The 17,834-nt window shown below is 38.4% G+C and overlaps 1 protein-coding gene across 1 annotated transcript; it reads left to right on the forward strand.

The window, feature by feature from the left end:
* The first annotated feature begins 7,297 nt into the window (after nucleotides 1-7,297).
* Nucleotides 7,298-16,569, forward strand: wdr32 (WD repeat domain 32). The gene is made up of 7 exons (XM_023285691.3): nucleotides 7,298-7,993; nucleotides 9,630-9,743; nucleotides 10,786-10,983; nucleotides 12,112-12,314; nucleotides 14,648-14,728; nucleotides 14,811-14,956; nucleotides 16,050-16,569. Exons 1-7 carry the CDS (start codon nucleotides 7,515-7,517, stop codon nucleotides 16,419-16,421), a joined length of 1,593 nt encoding a protein of 530 aa, XP_023141459.1. The 5' UTR covers nucleotides 7,298-7,514; the 3' UTR covers nucleotides 16,422-16,569.
* The last annotated feature ends 1,265 nt before the right edge of the window (nucleotides 16,570-17,834 follow it).

Raw genomic sequence — 17,834 nt, forward strand, 5'->3', positions numbered from 1 at the left:
GGCTATCTGAGAGGGGGCATGCTCTCAAACACACACACACACACACACACACACACACACACACACACACGGGTCACAGTGTCGAGGCATGCAAACATGAAGCTCACCACAACACAAATTGTAATTTTGTCTCACATTCGCGTAAAAGCGCCTCCAGGCAGCGTTCTGTTTGTGCAACATCATAGCAGCAGCTGTCTCCGTGCTGCAGATCTACTGTCCCAGCATGTCAACCCTCATTTGAATGTACAGTGAAATGTGTCTGTCAACAATTTCCGCTGGTGCCAAAAGAAAAACGACTGAAAAAGGCGTCTTATATAGACTCCATAACATGTAATCAAAACCACATCCGGTCTAAAGACATACAGAGCTGCATTGTTATTGGATGCATAAATAAAGGCCTGAGCATAAAACTGGCATGATTAAAGTCTTAAATCTGGAATTTAACACAAACATTTTGCAAGCCAAGGTATCATGATCAGCCTATGGAGCAAATATTCTTCTATCTCTTGATATTGTCTTCTAGGGGAGTGTATGTCCAAAACAAATACGGAAATTAAATAATAACAATTTGCATCATTAGCACTAATCAGGTGACACATTGAAGTCATGGTGCATGTATGAGTGTATGATAAATGGATTTATAGGGCCCTTCATAGGCATTTGTTTGGTAAAATAGACACAGATTACACAATATATCACATTTTATATGAGCCAATATCTAGACTAACATTTGACAAAATTATTCAGTAAGTATTCAAGCAAAGCTGAATATTCTATGAGAAACAGTCTAAAAACACACAAAATCAGTCAAAAAAACCCTCTAAAAATATGGAAGCAAGAGTACCAGGGTGCCAGCCTCTTGGTGGCTGAGCCTTGAGGCCCTGTGATGCTAAACTGGAAGAAGCAAACATGGAGCCGTTGAGTTTCCTCTGAGATGCTGAAGGGTCTGGGTCATCTTTCTGATGTTGCATGGTCACTGGGTACGGCATCTGTGGAGTGGCAGTGGGTTGGTTTTTCCTGTTTTAAAAATGAGGGGACCAGAGGGTGTGCTCCAGTAGGGTGTCACACTTCTCAGCCTCCCCGGGAAAGTTTACTCTTATGGCGCTTTTCCACTAGCACCTACTGGGCTCAACTCGACTCGACTCTACTCAGTTTGTGAGGTTTTCCATTAGGTTATAGTACCTGGTACCAGACGCTATTTTAGTACCTACTCGGCCGGGGTTCCAAGCAAGCCGAGTCGAGCCTGTAACGTGGCCACTGATTGGACAGGGAGTGACGACACACGAGAGTGACTCCTTCGCGAAAACCAAACCCGCCATTTTAAAAAAACTGGCAACAGCGACGGTGCGCATTGCTCTTCATGGAACTCTTTTACTTTGAATCTGACAAAAAGCCACAGACCGAGCAGCAGGTATACCATCGCCTTGATGTCCTCCATTGTTGTGTTGCGTTTGTGTCACACACAAATGACGTTAAGGGACTTCCGGGCCGCCATGCTATGACGACTCCACCCACCATGAGGTGGTACTCAACTGTAATGGAAAACGGCTTAAACTGAATCGAGTCGAGTCGAGCCGAGGAGGTGCTAGTGGAAAAGAGCCTTAAGGTGCTGGAAGGGAGGCTCCAAAGGACTGTTGAACCTTGAACTCTGGAGGAACAGTGCAGATTCCATCCTGGTCATGAACAGTCGACCAGCTCTTCACCCTTGTAGAGCTACTGAGTGAGTCATGGGAGTTTGACCAGCTTTAGAACCAGCCTTGGACCAGCCAGCTGTGTCCCCGAGGGACTCTATAGGGGGTACTGCAGGAGTATGGGATACCGCGCTCACTGATAGGAGCCAGTCAGTTCCTGTACAAAAGAGAGCTGTGTTCACATTCTTGCCAGAAAGTCAGACACTATTGACACAGTGACAATACAGACAATAATGTTCACAGTGAAAACTTCTACATTTTCAACATTTTTGGGAAATTTTTTGACCATTTTTTGGTGCAAAAAAAGAAATGCTAAAAATAGTTTCTTTAAGAACATTCGGGAAAACAATCAATCAAAATCCAGCAAATTTCGCTGGATTTTGGTAGATTTTTTTCTGAATGTTCTTAATGAAAATATTAAAACTTTTACTGATATATATGGAATCACTTTAGATATTTTTAGGATTTTTTGGGAATATTTGTATTCATTTTTTTGAAAACATTAAAATTTTTTTAAAAAATTTAAATGTTTATTTCTTGCCAAATTTCGGGATCTTTTTTTTAAAAAAACTAAACTTTTAAGGGAAACTTTTAAGGAATTTTTGAAATTTTCTTCCTGAAGATTTTGCAAATTTTTATAAATTTGGGGAATTTTTTGACGAGTTTCTGGATTTTTTTCAGAAAAGGGAACAACTTTTTTTGGTGCCCGTAAATGAAGACAACAGGAGGATTAAAAGAAAACTTTAAAAACTTGAACCTGTTTTTTTTACAGTATAGCTGACACATTCCATATCAGATCAGTTACATGGGCCTACCTTATATTCTTGAATTAATTTAACTTCATTTAATATCATGAAAAACAGTGATAGATTATATTCCAGCTTTGAAAACTGCGTCAAACCATCAAAAAAATTGTTGGTTGCAGCAGCCAAACTCCATGTGCCAATGAGGCTTGAAGGATGGCTCAGAGTTTGGGCACTTAGGACGATCTGATGCTGGCTGTACTGGAACGAACAACATCTCTGATATGATCGGGAGCAACTCAGATAAACTCAGGGCGGCTCTGCATCTGTTTGGATGAGCTCAGATCTGTCACGGCATATTAAAACCAGCTCAGATGAATAGATCACAGCCTGCTGTTGGGGCCTACTTGTCATTTCTAAAGCGTTCAGCTGTTTGCTCTTGTTCATGTATGATTTATACAGGCTGAGAGCCAGAGTGTAATTATGGGAGCGTACACGTTTCCCTGTGCAGTCGGTCCCTATTTGCCCTCTGTGTCACGCCACCTCCTGCAGTCAGGTGAAAAACGTCTGCAGCTCTGTCTCCCATCACCTTAATTGGAACCAATTAAAAGAAAACACATTCCTAATGAAGTCGACGGGATTCGCATATTTTCCTCCTCCTGCCAGTTACAGTGGCTTTCTGCACAGCAGCAGAGTTGGCCACAGTGCGGAGGTATGCAAATATAAAACTCACCACAAAACAAATTGTGGTTCTGTCTCACATCCAGGCGGCAGCACCTTCAGACAGAGAGCAGAGAAGCAGCAGAAACGTTTATGCTTCTGAGCTAAACTGTAAAAAAGTGAATAAAAAGATCCAGTGTGAAATTCTGGCAGCAAAAGTGCTTGAAATAATAATTTAAAAATAGAAAAACCTGGTGGAATAATGAAATTTAAGAAACACTTTAGGAAACACTATAAAATAAAGGTAGATATCAGTAAAAATTGTGTTTTTATCTGATTTAAATACTTAAAAACAATGTAATTTTATGGCCACACATAGTAAAACAGGTGTCAAAGTCAACATTATGTGAACAAATGCAGATTTTTTTTTCTTTTTTTTTTTTTTTACAGTTTGACGTGTCAATACATTTTCTGCAATTTCAAAAACGGGAAACCTGTATATATTTTTTAAAAGGGAATTGAATGAATTTTTATCATTTTAACCCTTGATATACATAGGTTTTCTTTTGAATAAGAGCAAATATCTGTAAAATAACATTTAACATTTTAACAGTAAAAAAAAGTCTAATTTCATGTTTTTTTTCAGTCAACATGTAAATTAAGCTTTTTTTCTGTGACTTTTTTTACTGGCTATTGTCTATAAACTTGACAGAATTTTTCTTCTTTCTTTTTGAAACAAATGAATATAACAGGTTGCATCAATCTTTCTGAGTTAAGACAACTCCTGATGAAATTATGTTCATCCAACAAATTACACTGAAATATGAAAATTAATGCAAATTTATTGCTTTAGTAGAATTTATATACAAAAGACTTGATACTTACCTTGATTTGTTATTGTATTTTTTCAACTGACAGATATATTTTCAACAGAAGAAGCCAATTTTGTTAAGTTACCTCAACTTGAATTCAGTTTTAAATCAACTAATGCGGAAATTTGAGTTTTAATTACGCACAGTATTAAGTTGATGCAATTAACAGCATTATTATGTCAACACAACCCATTAAAATGATCTTTGCAGCCCAAAGGGTTTCTCAAAATCAGTAAATTAGAATTTTTATTGTCATATTTATGCATTTCAATAAATTGTGGTAATTGAATCACTTTTCAGAGTAAGTTCTCATGCAGTCATCAGCATCTTTATGAGGTACACCTGTGAAATCTAATGCAATCTAAGCTGCCATATTTGTAGATTTTACTGATGTCATTATTAAAGGTGATAAAATAAACATAAATTTGAATTATTACCTTTTAAACAACTCCAGCAAAATGTAGAAGCTTTGTAATTTATGGCAGAGCTACTGGATTGGATTGTGTCAGATTTCACAGGTGCGTCTAATAAACTGGCTGGTAAAAGTACAGTCACAGGAGTCTGTCAGCATTTTGTGTGGGCGCCAAGGAAATACGGCGACTTAAATTGATGATTCTTGGCGCGTTTGGACGGGATTGAAGCCAGACGCTTTCTGTCAGAGGAAGTGAAACACGAGCTGTCAGAAGTGTCTGGTTAGGAAGTGACATCTTACATTCACAGTATAGTCTAAACATGTAATCAACAGCAGACAGAGCTGTGTTGTTATTGGGTGTTTGACCTACAAGTTACATCATATGAAATGTAGGATTTAGGTCACCGTGGTACCATGCAGCATTAATGAAAAACCATACATTTGATTTCATCTTTTGATAACTTTTCGAATACACTCTTAATTAATAATACAATATTTTATGTGTAAATGATATCGTTAGTGCAAGTAAGGTAAAAAAAAATAGCACCACTACACTGTGAAAATTTTATTTTTAAAAACAGTTTTAATTGTATTTTTTTTTAAATGAATTTACCGGTACTTTACAGATTTTTCCCTTTTTGTTAATTACAAATAGCAGCAAGTAGAATGACAGAAAAAAAACTTATCAATTTACGTGTTAATCATAAAAACAGGACAAAACTGTAAATAATGTTTACATTAATTTTGTGGATTTGGAAGGAGATCTGGCTGTAAAGCATTTTATATTGCATTTTATTTTATGAAAAATGCTATTCAAATAAAATTTAATTTATTGTTGATAATCAAAAAACAGATTGCTTATATCTTGTTAAAAATGTATCACCCAGTTTATTTTAATCTACACTAGTTGATTGATCTGCAAATGCAAAGAACTTATTTTCTGTATTGGCAGAAAAAAATGTGTCTGTGAAACTTTAATGTTTCTTGTAAGAGGAGAATTCCACCCAGAAAATATTTGCAGTTTTTGTGCAAACAAATGCACAAAAAATGTAATCGGCATGACATTTATAGGCAATACTATCGTAGTGTTTGCAGTGTTTAGGCCTTATGTGTTTGGTATGTCCAATTTATTTGTGTAGACATGATTTACGGATGGGTTTTTATATATGAAATAAAGAAAATATCTCATTTGCAATGTTCAAAGGGCTATAATCTCTAAAATATACCAACCATGATTGAAATTAAGTCATTTTAAAGCTTTCTAAACATTGCAGTCACAATGTAGGGCCTGCAATTACTTTTTGGCAATTGGACAAGTGCATTATGTGGGTTAAAGTGGTTTACTTAAGGTAAACTCAACTGGAATGGTTGGATTCTGGTGCACAGAGCATGAAAACCATTTACCTGTCCCTGAGACCGTTCCTACTTACCTGAAAATGATGTAATACAGTGTTTATTCAGTAGAGAGCAGCAGCAAACTGCTACGGACACAGCAGGAGTAAGAGGAAGAGGAACTTCATCACCTATTTTTTTTTTTTTTATTTCGCATTTGTTTTGGTGAAGAGGAAAAGCGTCAAGCTACGTTTAAAGAAACATGAAATATCCGGTTGAGCGCTTTTAACTTATATGTTGATTAAAATAAATTTGCGGTTGTGCAATGACACTCGCAAGAGAAAAAAATAAATGAAAATGAGACTTTGAAAGTAGCATAGTGACTGCATGATTTAAATGTGTTTTTTTAAAATTCTGATGAAAGTGTGGCAGTATTTACCAGTATATATGTTACACATACACACACAAACCTTTAATGTTAATGTTGCTAACCTGCCTGTTGTTATTTTTGTTGTTGCATGTAAGCTGCTGAACATGTGAATTTCCCTTGGGAAATTAATAAAGTATCTATCTATCTATCTATCTATCTATCTATCTATCTATCGATCGATCGATCGATCGATCGATCGATCGATCGATCGATCGATCGATCTATCTATCTATCTATCTATCTATCTATCTATCTATCTATCTATCTATCTATCTATCTATCTATCTATCTATCTATCTATCTATCTATCTATCTATCTATCTATCTATCTATCTATCTATCTATCTATCTATCATTATTGCACTAAAAATAGTATTCTCTGCTTTTTGCACTGTATTATTACTGTAGCAATTATCATTTTACACTACTGTGTTTATATATTCTTTTCAAATGTGTAAATACTTATATATACCTTTTAATCTTTATGTATTTTTATTACTTCTATTATGTTTTTCTTTCTTTTTTCTTTGTCGTTTTTCTCTTCTTCTTTGTGTCATTTTTTTTCTCTTTCCTTATTCCTAGGGTGACGAACAGACAAATCCAAATTGCTTGTGTGTTTACAATGCCTTTAACCATCCTGTTGTCTTCATTTATGGGCACCAAAAAATATTGTTTCCTTGTCTGAAAAAAATCCAAATCCCCAAAAATTTGCAAAACCTTCAGGAAGAAAATTCCAAGAAATCCTTAAAAGTTTCCCTTAAAAGTTTTGTTTAACACCCCCCCACCCCCCCAAAAAAAAAAAAATTGGCAAGAAAATTCTTGTAAATATTTTCAAAAAATGAGTAAAAACCTTCCAAAAAAATTCCTAAAAAGTAAAACTTCTAACATTTTCTTTAGCGAAATTCGCTGGATTTTGGTTGATTTTTTGTGAACGTTCTTTAAAAAAAAGTTCAAAGATTTCCCAAAAATGTTGAAAATGTGGAGATCAGAAGTCTCTGTGAAAACATAGGGTTTTTTTTCTCCACATTTTCAAAATTTAAAACTGGTCAATTTTGACCCGCAGGACGACACGCGAGGGTTAAAGCCGATTCTGATTAATAAAACAGTATCGTGCTTTTATTTTGAAATGTAACTTGTTTCCGTATCCGGGCTAACGGTGTGTCGCTTTACCGGCGGTGATAAGGCGCTGCCAGATCTGGCAACAACATACGTTCTGCTTCACGGAACCCGTGCAGCTGAAACCCACCAACATGGAGCCGTAACGGTCCGGACCGGTACGCGGATTCATGCTCGGTAGGTGACCGGAGCCCGAGCTACTTTTCGCCGTCGAGCCGAGAGCCGCTAACGGCCGCGCGGGTCGCTGGAGAAGCTACAATGAGCTCGGAGCGCCAGAGCGACAGCGAGGACGCCGACGAGTCGCAGGACAGGCCCGATGGCGGCAGCGACAAAGACGAGGACCCCGACATCGACGACTCGGACGAGGACGATGACATCGCCCGGAGGGTTTCTCCACCGCCGCCGGGGAGCGACGAGAATCGGCCGGAGCGCCGCGAGGGCTCCCCCGCGCCGGAGGAGCGAGAGCCCCGCTGCCCACCGGCCGCCGCCACCGCGCCGCAGAAGGGGAGCGGCGGCGGCGACGGCGGGGGCTCCGGCACCGACATGGGCCGGGGGAGCAGCCTGTTCTCCTGGCTGCAGAGCAGGACTATAAGACGGGGGGTGTTTGTGGACCCAGCCCGGGACAACTTCAGGACAATGACCAGCCTGTACTGCTCCATGAATCCGGCCGTGGAGTCGGTGAACCTGAGCACCCAGACCCACGGAGCCGTGTTTAACCTGGAGTACTCCCCGGACGGGTAAGACCGCATTCAGGGGGCTGCTTTTAGGCCCTGGAAGTGAAATCCCCACATTTCCTCATGTGGTATCCTGCAAAAAAAAAAAAAAAAAAAAAAAAAAACACCTCACATGCATGCACTGCTTCATATGCACGTGCAAACTGCAAATCTGATATATAAAGCTGCAAAAATATTACTATAAACTGACAATTTAGCAGCCAAAGTTGCAAGTTTCTGCAGTTTTCTTGCATTTTTTCTGCAGTAAACACAACTAATGAGTTCAAGCTCGGCTGACCAGACAGCAGCTTTAAGTAAATCCATCCTGCAGCCAAACCAGGTCAAGCTGTGCAGTCTGGGTCACATTTGTTTGGAGGCTCAAGTTACAGCAGGACTTAACACACACGTCTGTTTCCTGCACACTCAGGTGTTACTGTGGGAAAATGCATTGTTTGTACAACAAATAAATTATCCTAAACCTTCTGTCTGGGGCTCTAAATAAGAAAATTAATCCCAATTTTAGTATTTTTATGCTAATTACTACAACTGTTCATGCAGGGACACTCCTCACAGTGTTTTTGCATCGCTGTTGATTTTATTGGAGCTTAAATGTAATTTAATTTCAGTGAATTTGCCTAATTGCATTTTACACTGTAGTAAAATAGTGTAAAAATACAGCCAAGTTTTAACACTAGTGTGCCGTTTTTCCAAAAACACGGTTAAATATTATTATATTTGATGCTTTTTTTGGAACCAAAAATAAGAATAACTACCACTACTGGCTACTGTATGTATATATATATATATATATATATATATATATATATATATATATATATATATATATATATATATATATATATATATATATATACATATATATATATATATGTTATTTAATATTTATACACAATAAAAAGAATATAATAAAATAAAAATAGTAAAACTATAATGTAAATAATAACAAAGAATAAAATGATATAAATAAATCATGAAAAATTTTAAAAAGAATTTAAAAAAATAAAACTGATGTATTTTTGTAACAGTGGGTTTTACAGGGTTAAATTTTATTTTTAAAAACAACAACATAGAAATTGAAACCAAAATTGGAAGAAATAGCTTAATAACATTTCCAAAACGTGAATAAATGGATATGGAATACTGATTTGGAATTGTGGTTTGGGTAAATTAGATCTGAAACAAATAGTGAAACAACTGTAAGTCTATTTATGGCTGCATTATTAAAATGTTTAGTTACAGTATTAATCAGTAAACCTCATATTTAGCTGAAGAGTTCTGTAATTGATTAGAATAAATAACTGTTTAAGTAAATTACAATTCTGGAACTGTAAAAATACAGAAAAATATTGTTATTCTACTGTACATTATATATTCTGCAGTAGAATGCAGCAGTTTTACAGTCAGTGAGTAACTGTAATGTGTGAATATGTAATGATGATAAAACTGAAAAAAAAAGTCTGTGAAATCCTGTTGACTGTAGCTGCCAGTATTTTAAGGTGAATTACAGGAACTTTTATGACTGTTGATGAAAAATCCCAGTTTTCAGGGAAGTCTTTTCATTCACTCCTGCATTTATTGGGTCTTAAACTGTGAAATAACGTCCAGAATCATCAGCTCTTTCCTGATTCTTGTGTCTCAGGTCTGTGCTGACTGTGGCCTGTGAGCAAACCGAGGTCCTCCTGTTTGATCCCATCTCATCCAGACACATCAAGACCCTGACGGAGGCCCACGAGGACTGCGTCAACAACATACGGTGCATTTGTTTATTCCTAAATAGTAGAGAGCGGGTTTACAAACTAAGCATGCATGATTTTATATGCAATATGACGCTGTAGATCAGGGATGTCAAACATGCGGCCTGTGGGCCAAAACCGGCCCTCCAGAGGGTCCAATCCGGCCCTCCAAGTGTAAAAATGACAGAGAAGACATTAACTGCAAATTGTGAATTTGTAAAACTATAAATTTAAAATTATTTCTAGATCATAACAAGTCGTTTTGATCATAAAATAAAATACTAAATTGCTCATTGTTCTTTTGTCATTTTGTGTCTCATTTTTGTAATATTTTGTGTTGTTTTTTTTGTCTGACTTTTGTCTTTAGTCTCATGTTTTGTCATTTTGTTTCGCGTTTTGGTTGTTTTGTGTTTTCTTTTTGTCTCACTTGTGTCTTATTTTGTCATATTGTGTTTTGCTTTATTCATTGTTTTGTGTATCGTTTTGTGCTATTTCGTCTCATTGTGTTGTTTGTCTATCTTTTTGTTGCTTTGTAACTTTTTTTGTCTAATTTTTTGTCTCTTTCTTGTTTTGTTTTGCATCATTTAGTAATATTTTGTCTTGTGTTTGTTGTTATTTAAGGTAAAATGCTATCATTCAGTTCCAGATGCCTGTGACTAAAAGTTTTGTACCTTTGTAGACACCCTGTGATCAGTAAGTTGTAATGTGTAAATGATAAACTGAGGCATAATGTTGTTGAAATTGAATTTTTTTTCTTAACAAATTTCAGTTTGTTCATAAATAAACAATAAAAAGAGAGTTAACTGAATATTTTCAGACTGTACTTTTTTGCACTGAAACAAAGGAAACATTTGGAGTTGTGGTTATTTATAGGTTATGCTCTGGTTTTACTGGTCGCTTGAGATCAGATTGGGCAGAATGTGGCCCCTGAACTAAGATGAGTTTGACACCCCTGCTGTAAATCATGTGTTTTTACTAGAGTATGTCAAATAATGAAGTGTAGTATCCAGTGAAAGAGGCCTGATGAGAATCTAAAGACCAAATTTCTTCTACTTCTTGTAGGTTTTTGGACAATCGCCTGTTTGCCACCTGCTCCGACGACACCACAATTGCATTATGGGATCTCCGAAAGCTGAACTCAAAGGTTTGCTCGCTGCACGGCCACGCCAGCTGGGTGAAGAACATCGAGTACGACACCAACACCCGGCTGCTCGTCACGTCCGGCTTCGACGGCAACGTCATCACGTGGGACACTAACAGGTCGGCCTTCTGTTTTATTATCATATTGTCATTTTATTTTTAAAAAAAATCTGATATAAACATACGGAGCACCACTAAACACACAGTCGGTCAACACAAGAACAAACAGAGAAACAGTCAACGGGGATCAAAAAGAGGAAAAACAACCAAAAATTCAAAATGAAGACAAATTAATTAGCTTGCATGGAATAAGTAAGGAATCTAGTAGCTTCCACAAAAGTTAAAAATGGTTTCCAGGCTGGATTTTCTCTAGTAAATGATACAGAACATCCATAACATTAATCCGATGCCCACACACTGGAGATCAGATGTCCAAAAATGTGTATTTTTAAAATAAATAAAAGAAAATGATAAATATTTTAACAGAAATGTGCTGATTTTGTCTTTTTGTCATCTATTTTATGTATGATTCCGTCAAGTCTGGTGTTATAATGTGATAAAAATCAACGTGTGTTGACTTTTTTTGGGTTAAAAGCGGGGGAGATTGTTGTATTTTTTCTTGATCAGTTAACATGTATAGCTCTAAAAGGTGAAAAATATCCTTTTCCATTATTAGGGTGATGTCTGCAAACAGCTTACAGTCCAAAACCCCCAAAATAGCCAGTATACATTGTTATAAAACAGAAAACCTACAGATGATCACATTCAAATAGCAGGAACCAGCAAATGTTCACCTTTTTTTCGTAATGAATGAAATTATTGATTGATTGACGTGTTTTGTAAGTGCTCACCATTAATTTTCTGTCAGTCAATGTATTTTTTAACACTAATACCAGAAAATGTGGAAAAGTTCCTGGAAGAATGGCCCATTGCCGTGGTTACATTAACTGTAGCAGCAGCTGCACATAAAAGTCCAACCAGTATATCACCGACTGTTTAACAATCTCTTCTCCTTCTGCCCTGCATCAAAGAAACACTTTTCAAGGTGGATAAATGGGTTTTTTGGCTTTAATTCAAGCTTTTTTTCCTTACATTACGTATCTCCACAAGCCATTACACCGTGCATTTATTTTTCTTTATCTAAGCTGGTTGTTTCTGATCAGTTCCTCCCACTTTGAGCAGAAACTTTTAACCGTAAATTACAGAATAAAACACAATCAAACTGTCCTTATCGTTCTTCCCCTGCAGGTTTACAGAGGACGGCTGCCCGCACAAAAAGTTCTTCCACACTCGCTACCTGATGAGGATGCGTCTGACGCCCGACTGTTCCAAGATGCTGATTTCTACTTCCTCAGGCTACCTGCTGATCCTCCACGACCTGGACCTCACCCAGTCCCTGGAGGTAGGCAGCTACCGAATGCTGCGAGCTCGACGGACCCCCCTCAGCTCAGGTTTGTTGTTTTTTTCTATGATTTTGTTTGTATTAAGATTCATTTTAATTGTTTTTACATGCTTCTGTGCTCCACACTAACTTTTTCACTCATCGCACAGTCAGTTGGTCACAGGCAAAACACCTCACTAGCTGAACATTTGCTTATCGATATACCCTACATTTACCGATGCTCCCTGAACGCCTCACAGTGCAGGCTATGGTAGATGCAGCTCGGTGGCTGCGGAATGCTCTGACAGCTGTGTGAGGGAGAAATTGTTTGAAAAGAGTGAGATAACATGTTCTAATCTCAGATTTGTTCAAGACTAAACCGAGTGATTTCATCCACATGAGCTGTTTTTTATAGACGGAGAAAACTGCACACGTTAGCGCATTATGCCTTTTATGAGCAGGGCGCATTTTTAAATGTAAACACTGCAGTCGATCGTTTTCGACTCGTGGTTAGAAGCTTAAATCATGATTGTGATTAATGATTATTTAATTTTGTAGCCCTGCTGCTGAGCTAGCTCTTGTAATTGGCTAGCTCACTAGTTCAGTAACATCTTGCCTGCACCTCAACTCTGATCATCAGGTGTGTCTCAGTCAGACTTCTCTCTCTCTGCCTCCTCTTTCCTCAGTTGTGGTTGAAGGACGTACAACAGCTCAATAGCTTATTTTACGTAACAGACGGGAAAAGATTGACAGTCACGGATGAAACGAGAAAAGCATTTAGAGAGCTCAGTACTAGGATGTAATCTTGAAAAAAAAAAAGAATCGTGGCAGAAATCCCGGCACTATAGAATGTGGTCATTTAATATAGATGTACCCACAAAAAAAATGACCTTGCACTGAGCACAGGCATTTGTTATGCATGTGTATGTTATGTGTGGATACCGAGTCATGTGACCTAAATATGTAGCAGGCAGTGGGAATCAGTGGGACTCAGAAACACCTCCACAATTTAATCAATTGTTCCTTGTATCATTTCTGATGGATACATCTCGACAAATCCTCAGCGGTTGATTTGTAGTGAGATCACAGTCATGTGATCATCAGCAGGCAGCTGATGCAGTGTTCACTTGTTGTCATGGTTACAGTGACACCATGCCGCTATCTCACAATGATACAGAAATCTTTAACAAATCCGTGGATCCAGACTATAAGCCGCATCACTGCCAAAATCTAATCAACTGGTCTTTGTGACATTTCTGACCTTCCCTGAAAATTTCATCCAAATCTGTTGGTCAGTTTTTGAGTAATGTGCAGAATCAGACGGACAAACGCTGATTGTCACATAACTCCACCAAGGCACCGCCTCCTTGGCAGAGTAATAAAAGTTACGCTTTGTAACACTATCGATAAAGCAGTAGCTGCCTGTGCTGGTTAAAGCGACAACAAAACAGGCTTTTTGATCGTCATTCACTCGCACAGACTGGAGCCATGCTCCATTAGCACTTTTTCTTAAAATTGTATAATGTAGAAATCCATTTAAATTCTGGCCTTATACAAAAATCTTTTAATGTATAAAACAACAAAAAAAGTTTTTCTCATGTATCAACTGCCCCTTATTCCATGAAAAAAAATCAGGTTTTGCTGTGACATTCTGGTTTATTTTTTCCATTTTGTACCGTTTCTGCGCATATTAACACATATTAAATGGCATCTTGATTGGTATGATGTAATAAATATATGTAATATATTACTTGATTAGGACTTTAAAATCAGTTGTAATATTAATTTTGAAAAAACTTTGGTGAAAACAAGTGCTGCAGCTCATGATTATTTTTAGAGTAGATTAATCTAATGATTATTTTCTGGAAAGATCATAAAATATTCAAATTTAAGAGGCTGAAATCACAAAATTACTCTTTAACTTATTTTTTCTTGTCATGTTATTGGTATTATTTATTTTAACGGTTCTCATACACGTCTGTGGTAATTTACAGTCGTCATTATTGCTTTTTGTTTGAAAATGTAGGATGTAGAAGTCCATTTAAATCCGTCTGTATACAAAAACTTAGAAATAAATATTTGAAACCCCCCCCCAAAAAAACCCCACATTTCTCATATGTCACAGATTAAATTTTGACTGTTGTAGCTGATTAATGGACTTTTTGTCCTTAAAAAATATTCAAGCGGCTGATTAACTAATTAATTGTTGCAGCTCTGGCTGAAAATATAAATTTTTTTAAGATTAGTTTCATAAATACAAAGATTTACCTGTTTTTTATATTGTTGATAATTTATCTTACTGTTATTGATGTCTCAATATTGTTCACTTTGGTTGTTCACTAAATTAGATTGATTATTGTGTAAAAAAGTAAACAACTTTTAGCGCTGTTTGGGATTCTGCAGATGGAGGCACGTCAGCGTCCAGGTCGGCCAGCACTCCTCGCCAGGGAAACGACTCCAGCAAGATCCATCCTCACAGAGAAGGTGAGACTCAAACATGGTGTAGAACCGAATGATTCCTGTCGCAAGAGGTTCCAGACTGTGAAACAAGCGTGTTTCCTCCCAGGCCTTTCACCCAGGAACAGCCTGGAGGTTCTGACTCCAGAGATCCCAGGAGAGAGGGACCGAGGGAACTGCATCACCTCCCTGCAGCTGCACCCGAAAGGCTGGGCGACGCTGATCCGCTGCTCCAGCAACATGGACGACCAGGAGGTGAGAAAATAAATGCAAATATTCTCACGACATGACCTTGAAGTTTGCTTATTAACCTCGTCCGCTCTTCCCCTATTTTGGAGCAAAAACGTCTAAAATAACAAATCCAAATTTAAACTGCTGCAGCTTCTGAACCACTCTGGCTTAATGCATGAACGAGGTTTTTCCTGAAAGAAAAAAATTCTCAGAAAACCTGGAGGTGATGAATCGGAAGATTTTTCACCACCTAAAACCAAAAAAATATATTATTTAGTATGAATAATGTATATACTATTTGTAATCCTGTAACTTCCACTATCAAAATGCAACACCTGATTTTAAACGGTGTGTTTTGGCTGCTGATTTGGGATCCTCTGATATCAAATATGCCCATGTTTAGAGGCATTATGTGTGTCGACAAACATAGCCAAACAAACAAACAAACAAACAAACAAAGCAATATTTAATCTGTGGTTTCCTGTGTGTCCAGACTTTAGGGACATCCTGTAGAAAAACCTTCTGGTAGCGTAGGTGTTGAAGAAGTGCTTAAGGATCAAAAGGTCTGAGGCCAACAACAGGAGATATTTTTACACTCCCAAAAAAGGATTTGGGAAGACGGTCTCCTGTTCTTGTATAATATGGAACTAAGAGTGAAGTTACATTTATATCTATGTATACTAACCAGTGAAAAGGAATTTCTGACTGTTGGATTCACTATAAAAGCTGCTGCAGTTGTACGTCTCCTTTGAGAATCTCGACAAACTCATCTCTGTATACGCTTTCTGACTTTGATCATACAGCAAATTTCCACAACAGGGGACAGGAGCATTCTTGCTGTAAGACACAGCATGAATATGATGTCCTAATTGATCCTCAAATAACGTCATTAAGCACAAAACATACCTAATGTTTGGTCACATTTAACCATTTTAAATACAGTTTACTGTTTGCTTTCAGTGCAGTCCTGTCGGGTGATTATGTGACTTGTAAAAAAACACTAATGGTTGGTTGTTGTCACTGTGGTTCCTGGATCGGCGTCAGGTGTGTTGATGGATGCTTTAAGAGCCTGATGTTAAACTGACTGCATCACCTCCATCTTTCTTCCTGTCTCCAGTGGACTTGTGTCTACGAGTTCCAGGAGGGAGCCCCCACCCGGCCGCTGGTGTCGCCCCGCTGCTCGCTCCGCCTCACCCACTACATCGAGGAGGCCAACGTGGGCCGAGGCTACATCAAGGAGCTGTGCTTCAGCCCGGACGGCCGGCTCATCTGCTCGCCGTACGGCTACGGCGTCCGGCTGCTGGCCTTCGACGAGCGCTGCGGCGAGCTGGCCGACTGCATGCCCGTCCAGACCAGCTGCCTCAGGGAGGTCCGCTCCATCTACTCGCACAGCGACGTGGTTCTCACCACCAAGTTCTCCCCAACGCACTGCCAGCTGGCCTCGGGCTGCCTCAGCGGACGCGTGGCTCTTTACCAGCCCAAGTTTTAGCGTCCGGCGCTGAAGAACGAAGCTCTGCAGACCTGGGTGAAGAAGTGCTCATCAGGGCTGCTGCACAGAAATATATCACAGAGGCATTTAGCTGTTGGTATTTATTGATAGTTACTCAAAAATCTGTCAAGATATTACATTGTACTTGCATATTATTCATCCAGCTCTGATTTTAAACACTTGTCACCTAAAATTTGCTAATATAACAATATAATTGTGTTATTTTGTGTGTCCAACCATCAAAGGAAGTTGCTTTTTAAAAAAATTCTCAAAAATGTCCCCAAATAAAATATCTGGCATTTGTTTTAAAGTGCTCAGTGAACCAAATGAGAGGGATTCAACACTCTTGGAGATGTTCTAAACACCTAGTTGTATATTGTGATTATGGAAAGCAGCTCTGAAAAAGTGCTTCTACACTCAGGTCTGCAGCTGTGGAACAGGCTGAGGAAGTACACTCCACGTGCAGCCGTTTGACTAAGCTGCACCAGACTCTGAACATCAAGAAAAAAAAAATCTTTAAGACGACAAAAAAAAGGCAGTCGGGCTTTGCAAACTAGACTCCCACCCAGACCGGGGAGCAGGTTCGGAGTCCAAACGCGGAAGCTCTGGAGCTGCAGTGGAACTCTGTGGCTCTTTTTCATACTAAAGATTCATTTTGGTCTCTATAGCAGTAGGTTGGTTTTTTTTGAGACTCGGCACATCCAGATGTTGCCGTTTCAGGACAAAACGAACACTAAAGGATGCAAACAGACAGACGACAAACCCGTAAATCCTGAAGCGTCCTCCGCTGCGCATCCTGTCGCTCTTTGCTGCTCTGCTCATGCCTTTTTTTCCACAGGTGCTGCTTCTGTGCTCATACAATCTGAAGTCCCGACTTCAAGGACCTCATCGTCATCATCAGCATCATCTTCGACGCCTTTACCGTTCTTTTTTTTGTTTGTGTCCACCTTCCTTAACCGTTTTTAGCAAGTTTTATTGATGTAATGATGTCGGCACTACTCGTTCCATGGTGTTTTCAGTTGATTCTGTGTTTCTGTGGCGACCGTTTTACATCGCAATCAGTTCTCATTTCACTGTTTTTGTGTCCAGCTGCTGTCAGTACCCAGTTTCTGTACAAACAAAATTCTAGTTGCAATCACGCAGTTCTTTCTTACAAGACAAGGCTGGCATTATTATATAGTTTCACCACTAAAACATCTGGCTTTTATAGTATATTTGTTTGGTGCTACTTCCAGCACCAAAATAATAAACATTAATACAATTTCAGCCCACTAAAGAGTATTTTCAGCTACACAAAGTTACAACTGCTGTGCCCTTGTGTGGCTCACTAATGTGTTTTGAATAGTTTTGTGGATGACATTGGAGAAATAAGCTATTTCAGGCTTTGGAGGAACAGGTAATACTCGCTGGATT

Source organism: Amphiprion ocellaris, chromosome 20 (genome assembly GCF_022539595.1).
Source record: "Amphiprion ocellaris isolate individual 3 ecotype Okinawa chromosome 20, ASM2253959v1, whole genome shotgun sequence".
In the NCBI taxonomy this organism is placed as follows: Eukaryota; Metazoa; Chordata; class Actinopteri; family Pomacentridae; genus Amphiprion; species Amphiprion ocellaris.

Bases quoted from the DNA above. Each gene is read 5' to 3' on its own strand.
- wdr32 (XM_023285691.3), top strand. From the start codon at position 7,515: ATGAGCTCGGAGCGCCAGAGCGACAGCGAGGACGCCGACGAGTCGCAG. The intron at 9,744-10,785 runs GTGCATTTGTTT...TACTTCTTGTAG, and splicing joins GACTGCGTCAACAACATACG to GTTTTTGGACAATCGCCTGT. The intron at 14,729-14,810 runs GTGAGACTCAAA...GTTTCCTCCCAG, and splicing joins GATCCATCCTCACAGAGAAG to GCCTTTCACCCAGGAACAGC.